The 25004-nt window shown below is 44.2% G+C and overlaps 1 protein-coding gene across 1 annotated transcript; it reads right to left on the bottom strand.

Annotated features, from left to right (window-relative positions):
- Positions 1-17416: 17416 nt before the first annotated feature.
- On the bottom strand, positions 17417-18700 carry LOC147957371 (uncharacterized). Its single transcript, XM_087535916.1, has 2 exons — positions 18218-18700; positions 17417-18139 (listed from the first exon to the last, which is right to left on the bottom strand). The coding sequence occupies exons 1-2, from the start codon at positions 18698-18700 to the stop codon at positions 17417-17419; spliced, it is 1206 nt and encodes a 401-aa protein (XP_087392042.1).
- Between the last annotated feature and the right edge of the window lie 6304 nt (positions 18701-25004).

Genomic DNA, 25004 nt, shown 5'->3' with positions numbered 1-25004 from the left:
ATGATCTCATCGGATGAACCAAGATGTCAAGGATTCAATCAATCCCGTATACAATTCCCTTTGTCCATCGGTATGATACTTGCCCGAGATTCGATCGTCGGTATCCCGATACCTTGTTCAATCTCGTTACCGGCAAGTCTCTTTACTCGTTCTGTAACACATCATCCCGTGATCAACTCCTTGATCACATTGTGCACATTATGATGATGTCCTACCGAGTGGGCCCAGAGATACCTCTCCGTTTACATGGAGTGACAAATCCCAGTCTCGATTCGTGCCAACCCAACAGACACTTTTGGAGATACCTGTAGTGTACCTTTATAGCCACCAAGTTACGTTGTGACGTTTGGCACACCCAAAGCACTCCTACGGTATCCGGGAGTTGCACAATCTCATGGTCTAAGGAAATGATACTTGACATTAGAAAAGCTTTAGCAAACGAACTACACAATCTTGTGCTAGGCTTAGGATTGGGTCTTGTCCATCACATCATTCTCCTAATGATGTGATCCCGTTATCAACGACATCCAATGTCCATGGTTAGGAAACCGTAACCATCTATTGATCAACGAGCTAGTCAACTAGAGGCTTACTAGGGACATGGTGTTGTCTATGTATCCACACATGTATCTGAGTTTCCTATCAATACAATTCTAGCATGGATAATAAACGATTATCATGAACAATGAAATATAATAATAATAATAACTAATTTATTATTGCCTCTAGGGCATATTTCCAACAGTCTCCCACTTGCACTAGAGTCAATAATCTAGTTCACATCGCCATTTTATTAACACTCATAGGTCACATCGCCATGTGACCAACATCCAAGAGTCTACTAGACTCAATGATCTAGTTCACATCACTATGTGATAAACACTCAAAGAGTTCTGGGGTTGATCATGTTATGCTTGTGAGAGAGGTTGTAGTCAACGGGTCTTGCCATATTCAGATCCCTATGTATTTCGCAAAACTTTATGTCATATCGTAGATGCTGCTACCACGTTCCACTTGGAGCTATTCCAAATTATTGCTCCATTATACGTATCCGGTATCTCTACTCAGAGCTATCCGGATAGGTGTTAATCTTGCATCGACGTAACTCTTTACGTCGAACTCTTTATCACCTCCATAACCGAGAAACATTTCCTTATTCCTCTAAGGACAATTTTGACCGCTATCTGGTGATCCTGTCCTAGATCACCTTTGTACCATCTTGCCAGACATGTGGCAAGGCACACATCAGGTGCGGTACTCAGCATGTCATACCGTATAGAGCCTATGACAAGAGCATAGGGGACGACCTTCGTCCTTCCTCTTTCTTCTGCCGTGGTCAAGCTTTGAGTCTTACTCAACTTCACACCTTATAACTCAGGTAAGAACCCCTTCTTTGACTGATCTATTTTGAACTCCTTCAAAAACATGTCAAGGTGTGCGTTCTTTGAAAGTATCATCAGGCGTCTTGATCTATCTCTATAGATCTTGATGCCCAGTATGTAAGCAGCTTTATCCAGGTCTTCCTTTGAAAAAATACTCTTTAAACAACCATTTATGCTTTCCAGAAATTCTACATTATTTCGGATCAACAATATGACATCCACATATACTTATCAGAAATGTTGTAGTGCTCCCATTCACTTTCTTGTAAATACAAGTTTCTAGCAAACATTGTATAAACCTAAAATCTTTGATCACTCCATCAAAGCATATATTCCGATTCCGAGATGCTTGCTCTAGTCCATAGAAGGATCGCTGGAGCCAACATACCTTTTAGCATCCTTAGGATCGACAAAACCTTTTATTGTATCACATACAACTTTTTCTTATGAAAACTGGTAAGAAAACTTGCTTTGACATCCATCTGTTGGATTTCATAATCGAAAAATACAACTAATGCTAACATGATTCCGATGGACTTAAGCATCGCTACGGGTGAGAAATTCTCATCGTAGTCAACTCCTTGAACTTGTGAGAAGACTCTTTCCCACAAGTCGAGCTTCATAGACGGTAACATTATCGCCCACGTCCGTCTTCTTCTTTAAGATCCATTTATCTCAATGGTTTGCCGATCATCGGGCAAGTCCACCAAAGTCCATACTTTGTTCTGATATATGGATCCTATCTCGGATTTCATGGCTTCTAACCATTTGTCGGAATACGGGCCCACCATCGCTTCTCCATAGCTCGTAGGTTCATTGTTGTCTAACAACATGATATCTAAGACAGGATTACTGTACCACTTAGGAGTAGTACATATCCTTGTCGACCTACGAGGTTCGATAGCAACTTGATCCGAAGCTTCATGATCACTATCATTAACTTCCTATTCAACAGACGTAGGTGCCACAGAAAACATCTTTCTGTGTTGCATCATTCTCTGGTTGAAATAAAGGTTCGACAACCTCATCAAGTTCTATCTTCCTCCCACTCAATTCTTTCGAAAGAAACTGCTTCTCGAGAAAGGACCCGTTCTCAGCGACAAAAAAATTTCCCTCGGATCTGAGATAGAAGGTATACCCAACTGTCACCTTTGGGTATCCTATGAAGATGTGTTTGTCCGCTTTGGGTTCGAGCTTCTCTGGCTGAAGCCTTAAGCATTGCGGCCCCAAATATTAAGAAACGACAACTTTGGTTTCTTGCCAAACCAATGTTCATATGACGTCGTCTCAATGGACTTAGATGGTGTCCTATCTAAAGTGAATGCAGCTGTCTCTAACGCATAACCTCAAAATGAAAACGGTAGATTGGTAAGAGACATCATAGATCGCACCATATCTCATAGGGTTTGATTACGACGTCCGGACACACCATTACCTTGTGGTGTTCCAGGTGGCTTCAACTGTGAAACAATTCCACAATGTCTTAAGTGATTGCCAAACTCATAACTCAGAAAATCCCCTTTTGATCAGATCGTAGGAACATGATCTTATTGTTATGATGATTCTTAACTTCACTCTGAAATCGCTTGAACTTTTCAAACGTTTCAGACTTGTGCTTCATTAAGTAGATATACCTATATCTACCCAAATCGTCAGTGAAGATGAGAAAATAGCGATATCCACCGCACGCTTCAATTCTCATTGGATCACACGCATCAGCATGCATGATTTCCAACAAGTCACTTGCCCGTTTCATTGTACCTGAAAACGGGGTCTTAGTCATCCTGCCCATGAGGCATGGCTCGCATGTGTCAAGTGATTCAAAATCAAGTGACTCCAAACGTCCATCGACATGGAGTTTCTTCATGCATCTTACGCCAATATGACCTAAGCGGCAATGCCACAAGAAAGTGGTACTATCATTATTAACTCTACATCCTTTGGCGTGAACATGTGTATTACCACGACCGAGATTCAATGAACCATTCACATAGGGTGCATGACCATGAAAGGTATTATTCATGTAAACAGAATAACCATTATTCTCTAATTTAAATGAATAACCGTATTGCAATGAACATGATCTAATCATATTCATGCTTAACGTAGACACCTGATAACATTTATCTAGGTTCAATACTAATCCCGAAGGTAGATGGAGCGTGCGATGGTGATCTCATCAACTTTGGAAACACTTCCAACACACATCATCACCTCGCCCTTAGCTAGTCTCCGTTTAGTCCGTAGCTTTTGCTTCAAGTCACCAATAATAGCAACTGAACCGGTATCCAATACCCAGGTGCTACTAGGAGTACTAGTGAGGTACACATTAATAACACGTATATACTTTGTTGAAGTTGCCAGCCTTCTTATCTACCATACATTTGGGGTAATTCCGCTACCAGTGACCGTTCCCCTTACAATAGAAGCACTTAGTCTCGGGTTTGGGTTCAACCTTGGGTTCCTTCACTGGAGCGGCAACTGGTTTGCCATCCATGAAGTTTCCCTTCTAGCCCTTGCCCTTCTTGAAACCAGTGGTCTTGTTAAACCATCAACACTTGATGCTCCTTCTTGATTTCTACCTTTTGCAGTCTTAAGCACCGCAAACAGCTCCGGGATCAATTCCATCCCTTGCATGTCATAGTTCATCACGAAGATCTAGTAGCTTAGTGATAGTGGCTAGAGAACTCTATCAATCACTATCTTATCTGGAAGTTTAACTCCCACTTGATTTAAGTGATTGTAGCACCCAGACATTCTGAGCACATGCTCACTAGTTGAGCTATTCTCCTCCATCTTGTTGGCTAAAGAACTTGTCAGAGGTCTCACACCTCTCAACACGGGCATGAGCCTGAAATCCCAATTTCAGCTCTTGGAACATCTCATATGTTCTTTGGCGTTCAAAACGTCATTGGAATCCCGATTCTAAGCCGTAAAGTATGGTGCACTAAACTATCAAGTAGTCATCAGGATGTGTCTGTCAGGTGTTCACAACATCCACAGACGACGTTGTAGGGGTTTGCACATCGAGCGGTGCATCAAAGACGTAAGCCTTCTGTGTAGCAGTGAGGACACTCCTCGGACTACGGACCTAGTCCGCATCATTGCTTACAATATCTTTCAACTTGGTCTTTCTCTAGGAACGTATTGAAATAGGGAGCTACAACGTGAGCTATTCATCTACAACATATTTGCAAACACAATTTAGACTATGTTCATGATGATTGAGTTCATCTAATCAAATTATTTAATGAACTCCCACTCAGATAGACATCCCTCTAGTCATCTAAGTGAAACATGATCCGAATCGACTAGGCCCTGTCCGATCATCACGTGAGACGGACTAGTCATCAATGGTGAACATCTCATGTTGATCGTATCTTCTATACGACTCATGTTCGACCTTTCGGTCTTCCGTGTTCCGAGGCCATGTCTGTACATGCTAGGCTCGTCAAGTCAACCTAAGTGTATTGCGTGTGTAAATCTGGCTTACACCCGTTGTATTCGAACGTTAGAATCTATCACACCCGATCATCACGTGGTGCTTCGAAACAACGAACCTTCGCAACGGTGCACAGTTAGGTGGAACTCTTTCTTGAAATTATTGCGAGGGATCATCTTATTTAAGCTACCATCGTTCTAAGCAAATAAGATGTAAAACATGATAAACATCACATGCAATCAAATAGTGACATGATATGGCCAATATCGGTTTGCTCCTTTTGATCTCCATCTTCGGGGCTCCATGATCATCGTTGTCACCGGCATGGCACCATGATCTTCATCATCGTGTCTTCTTGAAGTTGTCTCGTCATCTATTACTTCTACTACTATGGCTAACGCTTTAGCAATAAAGTAAAGTAATTACATGACGTTTATGTTAACACGCAGGTCATAAATAACTTAAGACAACTCCTATGGCTCCTGCCGGTTGTCATACTCATCGACATGCAAGTCGTGATTCCTATTACAAGAACATGATCAATCTCATACATCACATATATCATTCATCACATCCTTTTGGCCATATCACATCACACGGCACATGCTACAAAAACAAGTTAGACGTCCTCTAATTGTTGTTGCAAGTTTTTACGTGGCTGCTATAGGTTTCTAGCAAGAACATTTCTTACCTACGCCAAAACCACAACGTGATATGCCAATTTCTATTTACCCTTCATAAGGACCCTTTTCATCGAATCCGATCCGACTAAAGTGGGAGAGACAGACACCCGCTAGCCACCTTATGCAACTAGTGCATGTCAGTCGGTGGAACCAGTCTCACGTAAGAGTACGTGTAAGGTCGGTCCGGGCCGCTTCATCCCACGATGCCGCCGAATCAAGATAAGACTAGTAACGGCAAACAAATTGACAAAATCGACGCCCACAACAACTTGTGTTCTACTCGTGCATAGAAACTACGCATAGACCTAGCTCATGATGCCACTGCTGGGGATCGTAGCAGAAATTCAAAATTTTCTACGCATCACCAAGATCAATCTATGGAGTAATCTAGCAACGAGGGGAAGGAGAGTGCATCTACATACCCTTGTAGATCGCTAAGCGGAAGCGTTCAAGTGAACGGGGTTGATGGAGTCGTACTCGTCGTGATTCAAATCACCGGAGATCCTAGTGCCGAACGGACGGCACCTCCGCGTTCAACACACGTGCAGCCCGGTGACGTCTCCCATGCCTTGATCCAGCAAGGGGAGAGGGAGAGGTTGGGGAAGACTCCGTCCAGCAGCAGCACGACGGCGTGGTGGTGGTGGAGGAGCGTGGCAATCCTGCAGGGCTTCGCCAAGCACCGCGGGAGAGGAGGAGGGAGAGAGGCAGGGCTGCGCCATGGAGAGGTCAAAACTCATGTGTTGGCAGCCCCAAAGTCCTCAAGTATATATAGGGGAGAGGGAGGGGGGTGCGCCTCCTTTAGGGTTTCCACCCCAAGGGGTGCGGCAGCCCCAAACCCATCTAGGGTGGCAGCCAAAGGGGGGGAGAGGGGGAAACTTGCCCCCCAAGCTAGGTGGAGGCGCCCCCTCCCCAAACCCTAGGCACCTTGGGCCCTTGTGGGGGGGCGCACCAGCCCACCTGGGGCTGGTCCCCTCCCACACTTGGCCCATGCAGCCCTCCGGGGCTTGTGGCCTCACTTGGTGGACCACCGGGACCCTCCCGGTGGTCCCGGTACATTACCGATAAAACCCGAAACTTTTCCGGCGACCAAAACAGGACTTCCCATATATAATTCTTTACCTCCGGACCATTCCGGAACTCCTCGTAACATCCGGGATCTCATCCGGGACTCCTAACAACATTCGGTAACCACATACAAACTTCCTTTATAACCCTAGCGTCATCGAACCTTAAGTGTGTAGACCCTACGGGTTCGGGAACCATGCAGACATGACCGAGACAACTCTCCGGTCAATAACCAACAGCGGGATCTGGATACCCATGTTGGCTCCCACATGTTCCACGATGATCTCATCGGATGAACCACGATGTCATGGATTCAATCAATCCCGTATACAATTCCCTTTGTCCATCGGTATGATACTTGCCCGAGATTCGATCGTCGGTATCCTGATACCTTGTTCAATCTCGTTACCGGCAAGTCTCTTTACTCGTTCTGTAACACATCATCCCATGATCAACTCCTTGATCACATTGTGCACATTATGATGATGTCCTACCGAGTGGGCCCAGAGATACCTCTCCGTTTACATGGAGTGACAAATCCCAGTCTCGATTCGTTCCAACCCAACAGACACTTTTGGAGATACCTGTAGTGTACCTTTATAGCCACCAAGTTACGTTGTGACGTTTGGCACACCCAAAGCACTCCTACGGTATCCGGGAGTTGCACAATCTCATGGTCTAAGGAAATGATAATTGACATTAGAAAAGCCTTAGCAAACGAACTACACGATCTTGTGCTAGGCTTAGGATTGGGTCTTGTCCATCACATCATTCTCCTAATGATGTGATCCCGTTATCAACGACATCCAATGTCCATGGTTAGGAAACCGTAACCATCTATTGATCAACGAGCTAGTCAACTAGAGGCTTACTAGGGACATGGTGTTGTCTATGTATCCACACATGTATCTGAGTTTCCTATCAATACAATTCTAGCATGGATAATAAACGATTATCATGAACAATGAAATATAATAATAATAATAACTAATTTATTATTGCCTCTAGGGCATATTTCCAACACACCGATGATGACTTGTCCGTCTCACGTGATGATCGGACACGACCTAGTTGACTCGGATCATGTATCACTTAGATGACTAGAGGGATGTCTATCTAAGTGGGAGTTCATTGAATAATTTGATTAGATGAACTTAATTATCATGAACATAGTCAAAAGGTCTTTGCAAATTATGTCGTAGCTCACGCTTTGGTTCTACTGTTTTAGATATGTTCCTAGAGAAAATTTAGTTGAGAGTTGACAGTAGCAATTATGCGGACTGGGTCCGTGAACTGAGGATTGTCCTCGTTGCTGCACAGAAGGGCTATGTCCTTAATGCACCGCTCAGTGCGTTGAACCTCGAGCGTCGTCTGTAGATGTTGGGAAACATCTGACATACACGTTTTGATGACTACGTGATAGTTCAGTGCGTAATACTAACGGTTTAGAATTGTGGCACTAAAGACGTTTTTGAAACATCGCAGAACATATGAGATGTTCCAAAGACTGAAATTGGGATTTCAGACTAGTGCCCACGTCAAGAGGTATGAGACCTCTGACAAGTTTCTTAAGCCTGCAAACTAAGGGAGAAAAGCTCAATCGTTGAGCATGTGCTCAGATTGTCTGAGTACTACAATCGCTTGAATCTAGTGGGAGTTAATCTTCCATATGAAATAGTGATGATTCTCCATAGTCACTGCCACCAAGCTATTGGAGCTTCGTGATGAACTATAACATATCAGGGATAGACATGATGATCCTTGAGCAACTCGCGATGTTTGACACCGTGAAAGTAGAAATCAAGTAGGAGCATCAATTGTTGATGGTTAAACCACTAGTTTCAAGAAGGGCAAGGGAAAGAATGGATACTTCATGAGACGGCAAATCAGTTGCTGCTCTAGTGAAGAAACCCAAGGTTGAACCAAACCCGAGACTAAGTGCTTCTGTAATGAGGGAACGGCCACTGAAGCCGAACTACCCTAGATACTTGGTAGATGAGAAGCCTGGCAAGGTCGACAGAAGTATTTTGGAAATACGTTATATTAATGTGTACTTTACTAGCTAGTACTCCCAGTAGCACCAGGGTATTAAAATACCGGTTCAGTTGCTAAGTGTTAGTAACTCGAAATAAAAGGCTACGGAATAAAAAGAGACTAGCTGAAGGTGAGATGACGATATGTGTTGGAAGTGTTTCCAAGGTTGATGTGATCAAGCATCGCATGCTCCCTCTACCATCGAGATTGGTGTTAAACCTAAATAATTGTTATTTGGTGTTTGCGTTGAGCATAGACATGATTGGATTATGTTTATCGCAATACGGTTATTCATTTAAAGAGAATAATGGTTACTCTGCTTATTTGAATAATACCTTCAATGGTCTTGCACCTAAAATGAATGGTTTATTGAATCTCGATCGTAGTGATACACATGTTCATGCCAAAAGATATAAGATAGTAATGATAGTACCACATACTTGTGGCGCTGCCATTTGAGTCATGTTGGTATAAAACGCATGAAGAAGCTCCAGTTGATGGATCTTTGGACTCACTCGTTTTTGAAAAGATTGAGACATGTGAACCATGTCTATTGGTAGATATGCATGAAGAAACTCCATACAGATGGATCATTTGGACTCACTTGATTGTGAATCACTTGAGACATGCAAATCATACCACATGGGCAAGATGACTGAAAGGCCTCGTTTTCAGTAAGATGGAACAAGAAAGCAACTTGTTGGAAGTAATACATTTTGATGTGTGCAGTCCAATGAGTGCTGAGGCACGCAGTGGATATCGTTATGTTCTTACTTCACAGATGATTTGAGTAGATGCTAAGTATATTTACTTGATGAAACACAAGTCTGAATTATTGAAAGGTTTAAGTAATTTCAGAGTGAAGTTGAAGATCGTCGTGACAAGATGATAAAATGTCTATGATATGATCATAGAGATGAATATCTGAGTTACGAATTTGGCACACAATTAAGACATTGTGGAAATTGTTTCACAACTAATACCGCCTTGACCACCATAGTGTGATGGTGTGTCCGAACATCACAACTGCACCCTATTGGATATGGTGCATACCATGATGTCTCTGATCAAGTTTCCACTATCGTTTATGGGTTAGGCATTAGGGACAACCGCACTCACTTTAAATAGGGCACCACACAATTTCGTTGAGACGACACCGTGTGAACTATGGTTTAGAGAAACCTAAGGTGTCGTTTCTTAAAAGTTTGGGGCCGATGCTTATGTGAAAAGGTTTCAGGCTAATAAGCTCGAAACCAAAGCGGATGAATGCATCTTCATAGAATACCCAAAACAGTTGGGTGTACCTCCTATTTCAGATCCGAAAGCAAAAGTGATTGTTCTAGAAACGGGTCTTTTCTCGAGGAAAAGTTTCTCTCGAAAGAATTGAGTGGGAGGATGGTGGAGACTTGATGATGTTATTGAACCGTCACTTCAACTAGTGTGTAGCAGGGCACAAAAAGTTGTTCCTGTGGCACCTACACCAATTGAAGTGGAAGATTGTGATAGTGATCATGAAACTTCGGATCAAGTCACTATCAAACCTCATAGGTCAACAAGTATGTGTACTGCATCAGAGTGGTATGTAATCCTGTCTTGGAAGTCATGTTGCTAGACAACAATGAACCTACGAGCTATGGAGAAGCGATGGTGGGCCCGGATTCCGACGAATGGCTTGAGGACATAAAATCCGAGAGAGGATCCATGTATAAAACAAAGTATAGACTTTGAAAAGAACTACTTGATGGTCGTAAGGCTGTTGGGTGCAGATGGATTTTAAAAGGAAGACGGACAATGATGGCAAGTGTCACCATTAAGAAAGCTCGACTTGTCGTTAAGATGTTTCCCGACAAGTTCAAGGAGTTGACTACGATGAGACTTTCTCACTCGTAGCGATGCTAAGAGTCTATTAGAATTATGTGAGCAGTTACTGCATTATTTATGAAATCTTGCAGATAGGATGTCTAAACATTGTTTCCTCGACGTTTTTCTTGAGGAAAGGTTGTATGTGATGCAACTAGAAGGTTTTGTCAATCCTGAAAGATGCTAACAAGTATGCAAAGCTCCAGCAATCCTTCTAAGGACTGGAGTAAGCATCTCGGAATTGGAATGTACGCTTTGATGAGATGATCAAAGATTTTGGGTTTATACAAAGTTTATGAGAAACTTGTATTTCCAAAGAAGTGAGTGGGAGCACTATAGAATTTTTGATGAGTATATGTTGTTAACATATTGTTGATCAGAAATGATGTAGAATTTCTGCAAAGCATGCAGGGTTATTTGAAAAGTTATTTTCAATGGAAAACCTGGATTAAGCTACTTGAACATTGAGCATCAAGATCTATAAGGATAGATCAAAAATGCTTAATGGTACTTCCAAATGAATACATACCGTGATAAGATTTTGAAGTAGTTCAAAATAGATCGGCAAAGAAGGAGTTCTTGGCTGTGTTATAAGGTATGGGTATTGAGTAAGACTCAAGACCTGACCACGGCAGAATAGAGAGAATGGACGAAGGTCGTCCCCTATACTTTAGACATAGGCTCTACAGTATGCTATGTTGTGTACCGCACCTGAAGCGTGCTAAGCCTTGAGTCAGTCAAGGGGTACAAGTGTGATCTAGGAATGGATCACAGGACAACGGTCAAGGTTATCCTTAGTAACTAGTGGACTAAGGAATTTTCTCGATTATGGAGGTGGTAAAAGAGTTCATCGTAATGGGTTACACCGATGCAATCTTTGACACTAATCTGGATGATTCTAAGTAGTAAACCGGATTCGTATAGTAGAACAGTTATTTGGAATAGCTCCAAATAGAGCGTGGTAGTTGCATCTACAAGATGACATAGAGATTTGTAAAGCACGCACGGATCTGAAAGGTTCAGACCCGTTGACTATAACATCTCTCACAAGCATAACATGATCAAACCCAGAACTCATTGAGTGTTAATCACATGGTAATGTGAACTAGATTATTGACTCTAGTAAACTCTTTGGGTGTTAGTCACATGGGGATGTGACTGTTGGAAATATGCCCTAGAGGCAATAATAAAATGGTTATTATTATATTTCTTTGTTCATGATAATTGTCTATTGTTCATGCTATAATTGTGTTATCCGGAAATCGTAATACATGTGTGAATACATAAACCACAACACGTCCCTAGTGAGCCTCTAGTTGACTAGCTCATTGATCAAAAGATAGTCATGGTTTCCTGACTATGGACAATGGATGTCATTGATAACGGGATCACATCATTAGGAGAATGATGTGATGGACAAGAACCAATCCTAAGCATAGCTCAAAGATCGTGTAGTTCGTTTGCTATAACTTTTCTGAATGTCAAGTATCATTTCCTTAGACCATGAGATTGTGCAACTCCCGGATACCGTAGGAGTGCTTTAGGTGTGCCAAATGTCACAACATAACTGGGTGAATATAAAGGTACACTACAGGTATCTCCGAAAGTGTCTGTTGGGTTGGCACGAATCGAGACTGGGATTTGTCACTCCGTGTAAACGGAGAGGTATCTCTGGGCCCACTCGGTAGGACATCATCATAATGTGCACAATGTGACCAAGGAGTTGATCACGGGGTGATGTGTTACGGTACGAGTAAAGTGACTTGCCGGTAACGAGATTGAACGAGGTATTGGGATACCGGCGATCGAGTCTCGGGCAAGTAACGTACCGATTAACAAAGGGAATTGTATACGGGATTGACTGAATCATCGACATCGTGGTTCATCCGATGAGATCATCGAGGAGCATGTGGGATCCAACATGGTATCCATATCCCGCTGTTGGTTATTGACCGGAGAGTCGTCTCGGTCATGTCTGCGTGTCTCACGAACCCGTAGGGTCTACACACTTAAGGTTCGGTGATGCTAGGGTTGTTGAGATATTAGCATACGGTAACCCGAAAGTTGTTCGGAGTCCCGGATGAGATCCCGGACGTCACGAGGAGGTTCGGAATGGTCCAGAGGTGAAGATTTATATATAGGAAGTCAAATTTCGGCCATCGGGAAGGTTTCGGTGGTAATCGGTATTGTACCGGGACCACCGGAAGGGTCCCGGGGGTCCACCGGGTGGGGCCACCTATCCCGGAGGGCCCCATGGGCTGAAGTGGGAGGGGAACCAGCCCCTAGTGGGCTGGTGCGCCCCCCATGGGCCTCCCCTGCGCTTAGGGTTGGAAACCCTAGGGGTGGGGGCGCCCCACTTGGCTTGGGGGGCACTCCACCCCCCTTGGCCGCCGCCCCCCCTTGGAGATTCAATATCCTAGGGCCGGCGCCCCCCTAGGGGTCCTATATATAGTGGGAGGGAGGGAGGGCAGCCGCACCCTAGCCCCTGGCGCCTCCCTCTCCCTCTCGTGACACTCCTCCCTCTCCCTGAGCTTGGCGAAGCCCTGCCGAGATCACCGTTGCTTCCACCACCACGCCGTCGTGCTGCTGGATCTCCATCAACCTATCCTTCCCCCTTGCTGGATCAAGTTGGAGGAGACGTCTTCCCAACCATACGTGTGTTGAACGCGGAGGTGCCGTCCATTCGTCGCTAGGTCATCGGTGATTTGGATCACGACGAGTACGACTCCATCAACCCCGTTCTCTTGAACGCTTCCGCGCGCGATCTACAAGGGTATGTAGATGCACTCCTCTCTCCCTCGTTGCTAGCTGACTCCATAGATTGATCTTGGTGATGCGTAGAAAATTTTAAAATTCTGCTACGTTCCCCAATAGTGACCTTGAGTGTTAATCACATAGCGATGTGAACTGGATTATTGACTCTAGTGCAAGTGGGAGACTGTTGGAAATATGCCCTAGAGGCAATAATAAATTAGTTATTATTCTATTTCCTTGTTCATGATAATTGTTTATTATCCATGCTAGAATTGTATTGATAGGAAACTTAGATACATGCGTGGATACATAGACAACACCATGTCCCTAGTAAGCCTCTAGTTGACTAGCTCATTGATCAATAGATGGTTACGGTTTCCTGACCATGGACATTGGATGCCATTGATGACAGAATCACATCATTAGGAGAATGATGTGATGGACAAGACCCAATCCTAAGCCGAGCATAAGATCGTGTAGTTCGTATGCTAAAGCTTTTCTAATGCCAAGTATCATTTCCTTAGACCATGAGATTGTGCAACTCCCGGATACCGTAGGAATGCTTTGGATGTACCAAATGTCACAACGTAACTGGGTGGCTATAAAGGTGCACTGCGGGTATCTCCGAAAGTGAATGTTGGGTTGGCAGAAATCGAGACTGGGATTTGTCACTCCGTGTAACGGAGAGGTATATCTGGGCCCACTCGGTAGGACATCATCATAATGTGCACAATGTGACCAAGGAGTTGATCACGGGATGATGTGTTATGGAACGAGCAAAGATACTTGCCGGTAACGAGATTGAATCTCGTTGTATCGGGATACCGACGATCGAATCTCGGGCAAGTATCGTACCGATAGACAAAGGGAATTGTATACGAGATTGATTAAATCCTTGACATCGTGGTTCATCTGATGAGATTATCGTGGAACATGTCGGAGCCAACATGGGTATCCAGATCCCGCTATTGGTTATTGACCGGAGAGTCGTCTCGGTCATGTCTGCGTGTCTCCCGAACCCGTAGGGTCTACACACTTAAGGTTCGGTGATGCTAGTGTTGTAGAGATATTAGTATGTGGTAACCCGAAAGTTGTTCGGAGTCCCGGATGAGATCCCGGACGTCACGAGGAGTTCCGGAATGGTCCGGATGTGAAGATTTATATATAGGAAGTCCAGTTTCGGCCATCGGGAAAGTTTCAGGGGTAATCGGTATTGTACCGGGACCACCAGAAGGGTCACGGGGGTCCATCGGGTAGGGCCACTTATCTCGGAGGGCCCCATGGGCTGAAGTGGGAGGGGAACCAGCCCCTGGTGGGCTGGTGCACCCCCCATGGGCCTCCCCCTGCGCCTAGGGTTGGAAACCCTAGGGGTGGGGGCGCCCCACCTAACTTGGGGGGCAAGTCCCCCCCCCCTTGGCCGCCGCCCCCCTTGGAGATTGGATCTCCTAGGGCCAGCGCCCCCCTAGGTGTCCTAAATATAGTGGGGGAGGGAGGGCAGCCGCACCCAAGCCCTTGGCACCTCCCTCTCCCTCCGTGACACCTCTCCATCTCGTTGGTGCTTGGCGAAGCCCTGCCGAGATCCCGCTACTTCCACCACCACGGCGTCGTGCTGCTGGATCTCCATCAACCTCTCCTCTCCCCTTGCTGGATCAAGAAGGAGGAGACGTCTTCCCAACCGTACGTGTGTTGAACGCGGAGGTGCTGTTCGTTCGGCGCTTGGTCATCGGTGATTTGGATCACGACGAGTACGACTCCATCAACCCCGTTCTCTTGAACGCTTCCGCTTAGCGATCTTCAAGGGTATGAAGATGCACTCCCTCTCTCTCGTTGCTAGATGACTCCATAGATTGATCTTGGTGATGCGTAGAAAATTCGAAAATTCTGCTACGTTCCCTAACAATCCTCATAACAAAGTGCCAACGGCTATAGATGAAAAATGGGCAGAGCTATCAAGCGAACAGCGCAAGTGGAGATACAAACAATTCCCCTATTATGATGTTTTATATGAAATTTACAAAGGTATTTTTCTGACGATGATAAAAAATATAAATTGCTCATGTCATATTATGTATTACTTACATCATTTCTACACTGGTCAAATGGCAGAAGGAAAGCATTGCAAAAGGACAACCGATGGTAATGAAGAGAGGTACAATAATGTGTCCCATTTTCCTGAACATGGAAGTTGTACTGATGATGTTTTGAGGGCTGCTGGTATGAATTCTCCTGACGCAACACTATCTGCTCCAGGATCAACAATGCCAGAATATGGTTTTTTTTAGAAAATGAGGAATACCCCCGGCCTCTGCATCTGGACGATGCACACGGCCAATTTATTAATTATTAACACAAGACCTTACAAAGTCGTACAACAGTAAGACCAAAGCCACCATCTTCGCAACCTCTGTCGCTACTCCTATCTAACTAATGAAGGGGCGCTGATGGTCTGGGCCTAATACCAAACAGACCTCACAGCCAAACCTAACATCTAAGACCTGAGGTCCCACCCAGGACGCCTGCCGGGTATGGGCACCCACCAGTCCAGCGTGCTCCTCAACCAGGACGCCTACCGGGTATGAGGCCGCCACAGCCACCTGCTACATATCCATCTTCAGAGCTGTACTGTTGCATCGGCCTTGCCCGGTCTCGCTGCCGCCGACGCCACCATGACGCAAGACAGCGTCGACCTCCTACGCGTGTCCGCCACCACACATCTGACGCCAAGCCTCCGCTGCTCCATGCCGCCAAGAGCCGCTGCCAAGAATATGTAGAACGAAACACCGCTCCACCAAAAGGGAGGCAGCGCACCCCCACCCCTCACCTGCAGACCCTTCCATCTGATCCCAATGTCCTTGGTGTCGCCTCCAGGAAGGTTACGGTGCACGGGGCGCCGCCGACGCCCAATCCACATCGGATCTTGGGCTTTCACCCGGACATGGGTCGGAGTGGAGAGATGGTGCCCTCAGCAGCGCCCCCAAGGAGGAAAGCGGCGCCAAAAAACGGCATCGCCGCTGCCGGCCAGCCAAGGCGGCCAAGGTTTCTCCCGGACACCGATCTACTCCACCAGAACACACCGGAGTTGGATCCGGCAAGATCCAAACCGAACCGGGGACTGGGAAGGGATGCATGGAAGGGAAGGGGGCAGTACCTCCAGATCTGGCACGCCTGCGGCTCACCGTCCTCACGGTCGAACCCTCAGGCACGCCGCATGCCACGTCAGCAGGGTCCGCCGCCCTGGATCCGATGGCCTCCGCGAAGAAGCGCCGAAGACCCCGCCGCCACCTTCCCCGGTGCCCGCGCGGGCTTTCCCGACGTTCGCCTCCGGTGGCGGCGAGGGGGTGGGGGAGGTGGGGGAGGCGGCAGGGGAAAACCCTAGACTCCCCCGAGTCGCCCTAGGGGCGACGCGAGGGACAGGAGGGACGGGAGGCAGAGATATAAAGGGGGATGATGTTGACCTATTATATGGTGGATATACATAACCTCTAGGGAGTTATCCAATTCATGCTTCAGCAGTAGAAGATTTAACGAGTGTGGGTTCACCTCAAAGGAAGAGGCTTCGGAATTCTAAAGGATCTGATGACGGAAGTGAGAAAGGTAAGGGAAAAAAGGAAAGGACAATATGTTGGCCAACTTGGTTTCTGTGAGGGAGGAAGAAATGCAAACTTATAAAGAAATGAAGACGAAGCAAATTGATAGCTACAAGGAAATCAAGATGGCACAAATGGAAAGGAATGATCCGAAAAATGATCCATATGGCATGCCAAACTGCATTCACAAACTTGAATTTGGGACTCACACCAAATGATCAACACAAGATGATCAACCATCTCAAAACAGATATGCTAAACCGTCAAACATGCATGGAAGTGGAGGATGATGTTCTATCCGTGATTATCAAAGAAGTCGTTGCCCCGCGGGTCTGAAGGATACTGAAGTAGGATAAATTTTATTTAATCGTTACCATTCCATTTATTCATCATTATGTTCCATGAATTAGGATCATGTATCTTTCTATTCTGAATAAGGGAAGCACAATAACTCTGTTGAATTTTATTTATTTATTCCTCCCGCACAATGCTGATATTTATTTTAATCATGACACATCCAAAGTACCAAAAAAATATAGTAAGAACAAATGAATTTATTTTATTCTTGACACTTTTCAACAAAAAACAAAAAATGAAAACAAATGAACTTCAAGCAGTATTTCTTCTATTCCGCCTGAGATAGTCTTGGTAGTCGTTCCACATCGCATCGGCTATTTCATCCCTTTTTGTGATACCTAGTGCACGCCGCTCATTGAGAGAATGTATATCATTTGTATATTGCTTATCTCCACTTGGAACATCAATTATTTTTATTGGATCAATCTCCGATTCAACTTGGTCCAACCATTGTTGGCCGCCCTCATTATTGGAAATAAAGTTGTGAAGAGCACAACATGCTATCGCTATTTCTGCTTGGGAGTCGATGGGGTATTGCGAGGCACACTTCAGTATGGGAAAACGCTTCTTCAGTACTCCAATGATACGCTCAACATGATTACGAAGTTGTGCATGCCTCGGATTGAATAGCTCTCGAGAGTTTTGTGGGCGCTGATTGCATTTTGCTTGCTCCACCAAATGGTACCTTACATTGCGATAAGGGGCGATGGAGTTAGGCGTATTCGCATAACCCGCATCCACCAAATAAAACTTTCCTTCAGGGACATAGAAATTATTTTGAAGAGCATCTTGTAGCACTCGAGCATCAGAAGCTGAACCTTCCCATCCGCTACTGACATGAACGAAATGATTATCAAAATCACATGCCACCATGACATTTTGTGACAATGTTCCTTTTCTGTTACGATATGGATCTTGGTCTTTTGGAGATATGCTAATTGGAATATGTGTCCCATCTATTGCTCCAGTACAATCCTATAAAAAAATTAAGATGAGAAATTTGTATCTATATTTTTGTATAACATTGAATGATTACAATGTAAATTATAATACCTTGAAATACGGCATAAATTTTGTATTGCTTGCAACTTTCAAAGGAACATTAACTGGAGGCAATTGTACTACACTTCCAGACAATATCATGAGTGCATTCAATACAATATTGAAGTAGCGACTTATAGTTTCACCACTGTGCTGAAATTGCCCTTGGAGTGTACGATTGGTTGCATTCTTGGAAACGGCATATAGAAATATGCCTACCTGTTCCTCCACCGAGACAAAATTTGTATCTTTTAGATGGCATCTCTCTCGAAGGCAGTGGACCAAATTACGAAAAATGTACTTCTCCATCCGAAAATCTCGTTTGCATCTCAACTCATGACCCTCTAGAACTTCTCGCACATACCGATCTCCCCTAAGGATGGATGTATGAATACGTCTGTGACTGGCCGAGCTTCTATCACTAGCATACAAAGCTTGGATGATGGCCAATTCATCATCTTCTCTACGTTTGCGCGTCAAAAAATTACCCAACATTCTGATTGACAATATATCACACCTACAAAAATGTGCATATGACATCTCAGGTATACAGTAGATCCCCAAACAAAAATGATTGATACTAGAACGTACCTGCTACCTTGCCGTAGATCACAATCGTAAAGCAGGAACAACTTGTTGTGTGAAGACTAGAATATCTTGTAGTTGTGTGTTCCTTTGAAGCGGGATATATATAGGTGGATTAGTTGAAGCTTTCAATGCCAGCAGCCCATGCAAAGGCCATGCGTGGTGAAGGATGGACATATTCTAGATCAGCTGACGCGCATGTAGGTGCATCAGAGATAGTCATATTCTACAGATCCTGGTATCTAGCTAGATCGAGTCGGACGTGTGCATGGCGACTGCATGCAGCCAGCCGCCGTTAACAGCCGCTAATTACTCGGTCATCCACTCCAAATACTTGGGTCAAAACTTTGATAAGACAGCACCAGCCAAACACATGTAAAACTGAGAAAAACTTTGCTATACAAAAACTGTAGTATTCCTTGGCCATCCAGGAGAATACTCTGGTTTTCAATTACCACAGTTTAAAAAATACTTTGCTGCCAAACTAGGCCGCCAAATTGTCCATCTTTGACAAGACAACTTGAAATTTTATTAAATTTATATAGCAAAATTTGGTACACTGTACTACAAATAATTGATTTCAATCTGATTTTAATGCCCATCAATCAATGATCATTCATTTTGGACAATTTTTGAAAAAGATTTGAAGTTGATGAGAAGGGTCGTACCACGGAGGCATAGAGGAAGTCATGCATCGTTAGGTCCATGGTGGCTCCTTGTGATGGTGTTTCCCCTCATCCACATTATGCTGGCTAAAACAATGATCATGTTGATAATTATCTTCAGCAGGATTAGGATAGTTCTCTTGGCTAGGTTGCAGATCATTTGCGTTTGCATCATGTTCACATGGCTGACAGCTTGAACCAATTGGCATAAAAAATATGAATTGATTCATCTCTCTTCATCTTCATGTCTACACAAACACAATTAGAGAATTGAAATTTTCTAATTAGTTTTCCTTGTATGTAGTTCTACGATAACATTTATAAGACACAAACTCATCTAATCTTAAAAATAATAAACTAACTCTTTTTCCTCGCTTGGTCGCTTTCGGCCGGCCGGAATGTGCCTGTGGATCTACATGACCGCGCTTGCCTGTCTGCCTACAAGGCGGAGGTGGCAGCGGCAGCGGCAGTGGTGGCGGTGGAGGCAGCAAGGTTTTTCCGATCGCAAGAACTTGCAGATTCGAAACAAACGACGAGAGAAAACTACCGTGTACCTGGGTCCTCTTTCGCGGTGGGTTGTTTTTCTTTTCTTTTTCTTCTCCTAATATTTGGGCCTTAGACCTGCTACACTACGTGCATATACATGGGCTTTGACCTGCTACAGTACGTCATGTATACATGGGCTTTCACTAGGTGTAGCCCCCCCCCCCCCCCCTAGGCGGGCCAAGTGGTGCCGTCCCCGGCGCCGGCAAGTTTGCAGCCGCTCTTGAGCAATTTGGACCCGATTGCCTTTCTCTTCAGTTTTATGGGGTCCTTTCTGCATATTTCAGGGACTGCTCTGTAATTTCGAGTTTGTTCTGTGTCCTTCAGGTTGTACTGTACAGCAATATCTAATATAGTTTGGGGGTCCTTGGGACCCTACCGGCCTACCCTGGTTCAAAAAAAAAATGTAGCACGTGGTGAACATGTTTCATGTAGGAGTACTAATTTATCCTTCTCATGGTTCCCTCGTGTGGGTCATCCCTACTGGTCTCAATTGCAGTGCCACCAATGTATCTACACATACAGTGAGTAACATCGCGCATGGATTGCTCGATCTCGTTGGATGACTTGGTCGTGGGAGATGTCCGCGCAAACAAGGTTTATAAGATTGCTCGTCTTATGTTGAGAAAGTTAGAGACGCCTATTAGGGTCTTAAATCATGGTTATTAGGTTAGCGACGTGTGGTATGTTTTTTCTCTCGCTACAACGCACGTGCTTTTTAACTATTTTCAAAATAATTTAGGGAATCAATCAATATATCCTAATCTCTACATTCTCCTATATTTTTTGTTTTGCTCCCGAGACCATGCATAGACCAATTGTTCTAGGGTAATTTTCTATTAATATACAAAAGAATATAAATAAAAAGTAACAGAAAAAAATACATCAGCCAATTCCTTTTCCAGGCTACATTGGAAAACGGAGTAAAAACACTCTATCTGGTTCACAAATAGGCTGTGCACCAATTCTAACTTTATTGCCTGTATAATTAGCCGTGTCATAGGCTTTCTTCAAAGCTTCTAGCAGGACGCATTCTCTATGGTAATTTTCTATTAGTATATATATGTTCAAAAGAATATAAAGAGTAACAGAAAAAAGACATCAGCCAATTCCTTTTCTTGGCATCATTGGAAAAAGGAGCAAAATCATGCTATCCTGTTCACGGATAGGTTGTGCATCAATTCTAATCTTTATTACCTGTATAAATTTGTCGGGTCACGGGCTTTCCTCAAAGCTTCTAGCAGGTCGCACAACCAAACCGACATCGAATCCCGGAGACGAATTTATCACCTTAATCATGAAGCATCGACAAGCTCCTTTTTAAAGCATCGATCTATATTATCTCCAATGGAAAGAGCGGACCTGTCTTGGCTGTCAAGTATGAGATGTTGTTTTTTTTTTAGCATCAGTATAGACACAAGCGCTTATATACACGCGCATACACTCATCTCTATGAACGCACACACGCATACCCTATCCCTATGAGCATCTTCGAGAGACTGAGCCGACATATCATCTTAAGATTTACGAAGTCACCGTAGGCGCCTCGTCGTCGACAGGAACGTCTCCTCCCACTGAAAGCGCATCGCCGGAAATCCTGAAATAAATCCAGAAATAATGCGAGCACCAGGATTTGAACCCTGATGGGTTGGGGATACCAATGTCCACCTAAGCAACTCAACCACAGGTTGATTCGCAAGTATGAGATGTTTTTTATGTGCCTTTCGTACGCATTATCGTCAAAATCTTTATCGTGCACCAGATAAACGAGCCCATGGCACAGAACTGGCAAAGCATACCGGCAAAGCAAAAACGAAAGCGGCGGCGGCTCGGATCAGATGTGGATTACGTGGGTCGTGGGCACGCAAAGCAACACGATGCCAGACGAGCTGGTCGGATGCTCGATTGATCGTGCCATTAGTACAGGAAACCTCTCTTTCTTGAGTGGTTCCATCACGGTTTGTGCGTAGTGCCGATGGGGCAAGATCCCTTACGGTTAGTTACGATTGAATAGATTCTTTGACAATCCTAAAAGAAAGATTCTTTGACATATTTCAATTTTTTTGCGAGAAACTTCTGATCTACTCAGTTTTAATCACGGCAGTACAACGAATATCAGAAATAATAAAAATTCCATCCACATCCGTAGACCATAATTATCTGTGCATTGCAATGGGCCTTAAATATTGAAAGATGTCATCACAAGGAGCTAAAAATATTGAAACAGTTTATAAATCACAACTTCGTTGCAAATGCATTTGAAACTTTGTATGTAAATGTTTGCATGCAACAGCACTAGTGAGATCTAATGGAGGGAGGTAAAAAAATAGTGCTCCCTCTGTCCTGAATTAGTTGACTCATACTATATTTTTCTTGATACAGATGTATAGACACAATGTTATGTTTGATACGTCCGTATCTAGACAAATATAAGTCAATTATTTTTGGAATAGGACGGAGGTTTGCATTTCTTTCTCTGGATAATATTTCCGTCTGCCCTGGCAATAAGTGCCAAGCTTGAGTGCTAAAGAAATTAGCATGCAAGGTTAGCTGCCTAAATCACATTGACTCTCTGCCACTTGTCGAGGATGAACGATGTGTGCGTAGCTACCAGCGTAGACATGAACTTAATATCTACGCATGACAATATATTGAAAGATAAATCGCTAGTCATCGCTTCAGTGCTTGTAGTCATCGCTAGCTAGGTGGTCTATAAATCTGGATGTAATTTTTATTATTTCTAGTGTTCGTTGTACTGCCATGATTGGAGATTAATAGATCGACAGTTTCCCGCAAAAAAAGAGTAGGAATAACATTGCTCACTTCATGTCAGAACCATGAATAGTGTACATTGTATGATCAATCCTCCTCTCTATACATTTTGTAAGGACTAAGGATAATCAACTTTATTGCCATGTAGAGTGTTTTTAGTTGTTCTTGCAAATTCTTGTTTGAAATTAAAGGCAACAATGTCACATAACATGGATGCAGAAATATAAGATTAAAAAAAGATATGGAGAAATAGTGTTGGAATTATTGACCTTTACCCTATTTTATCATTTTCAACAATTCCTAGAAAACCCAGAGGCCCATATTGCCCATACATGCTTGACAACGAGAGTGTGAGAAGGTTAGTCTCAACCAGCTAGTGGAGAGTGTGGTGGACAACATATAAGACGGGTTGTTACACACAACACTAAGAGTTTGAGAAGAGGACATATACACGCGTAATCCTCTTCCGCCGCCCGCCTTACCCATGCGACGTTTAGCGTGATGGATCTAGAATTTATGCCACATGTACACGTTGTCTTCTTCTTTTCATGCATGAAAATAAAAGTTGATACGATTTTTGCACAATGAAAAATGAAACTGAACAATTACTTGGTTGTTTCCCTTCGTCTCTGTTTTAGTGCTTCCCATAGACGCCACCACTTCATCTCCTATGTGTCTACCTCATTCCCGAGCCTTGAGCCACCTACCGCTTTCCCATCTCGCTTCTCAGCGTGCACCGCGACAAATTGAGACAACAGGCCTCTAAAACCATGCCTCTTGAGATCTTGTATGTTAGATGGGCGATTAGGTTTGTGGGGACCACTATTAGGAAAAGGGCTATAGATAGGATTGACACTAATGGCGCACCAGGGAAGTAGTGCGCCACTACTATATACTAATGGCACACCAGTTGGTGATGCGCCATTAGTGTGGAAGACACTAATGATGCGCCATTAGTGTGGAAGACACTAATGGCGCACCAGAAAATAGGTGCGCCATTAGTGATAATTTTTTTTCATTTTTACATACATACTAATGACGCATCCTACCGAAGTGCGCCATTACTAGTTCTAACTATTAATGGCGCACCAGACAGGGAGTGCGCCAGTACTGAATTTTTTTAATTCTTTTTTTGCAAAACTACTAATGGCACACCGCCTCACAGTGCGCCATTACTAGTTTAAACTACTAATGGCGCTCGCTCTAAAAGTGCGCCATTAGTATTTTTTTTTACTTTTCTGCAAAATTACTAATGGCGCACCACCTGCAAGTGCGCCATTAGTAACCAGGGTTACTAATGGCGCATTTGCAGGTGGTGCGCCATTAGTAACCTAGGATCCCAACAAGATATTTTGGACGGCCACACCTACCCACTCACTTTCCCCACTTCATTCCCTCCACCTCCTTCTCCAAGCTTTCGGCTGCCTCCTCCTCCTCACCTCTTTTCCACCATAAATTCATCAAAATTAAGTGGTGAAATTACCTTTTTTTGATAGGTAAGTAAGGGGAAAGCTATCTTCATGATGTAGATCTACTTTTTTTCTCCCTAGCTCGCTCCAACAACGTGCACATGCACTTTTTGTGGCCTAGCTAGATCTATGTATGTTTGTGGTGTTGCATGTGTTTGTGGTGTTGCATATATGTTTGTGTTTGCAGGTACCGGTATTTGAAATGCGATAGTTGCCAATATTTTGCCGGAATGTTGATTCATTTCCGTTTCGGCGAGAATTTTGGCACTATGCATTCTTTTTTGTCCTATTTTTAGGGAAGATCATGCCAAATTTTTTCTTGGTTCTAAAACATCGTTTTGCTCTACCCCGTGGGCGACCATGGTCCGCACGATGACCGAAGGCATCGTGAATAGGTTTTTGAGCTCCGCGAAGGCCGAGATGCTTCAAAAGAACGAGACGGAGATAAGATGTCCGTGTCGAAGATGCAAGCTGAAGAGCCTTATTGCGGACCCGGATTCCGGGAAGGTGCGGGACCACAGCCTCTTGCGTGGTTTCATGGATGGCTATTGGTGGCAAGGTGATGAAGATGACTATGAAGTCATCCATGGGGGCCGGGCAAGAAATGAGGAAGGGCAACAAGACAAGTACCACCGCGGCGAGGGCGGGCGAGAAGACGAAGAATCTCCAGGACATGATCACGACGGTGATACTGTACACAGTCATCATGTAGAAGATGTCATACATGATGATGAGGAAGATCAAGACGAAGGGCATGATCATGAA

Source organism: Triticum urartu, chromosome 7A (genome assembly GCF_056163025.1).
Source record: "Triticum urartu cultivar PI428250 chromosome 7A, HENAU_Tu73, whole genome shotgun sequence".
NCBI lineage: Eukaryota > Viridiplantae > Streptophyta > Magnoliopsida > Poales > Poaceae > Triticum > Triticum urartu.
The sequence above is the reverse complement of the archived record's forward strand: the minus strand, read 5'-3'. Positions and strand labels throughout refer to the sequence as shown.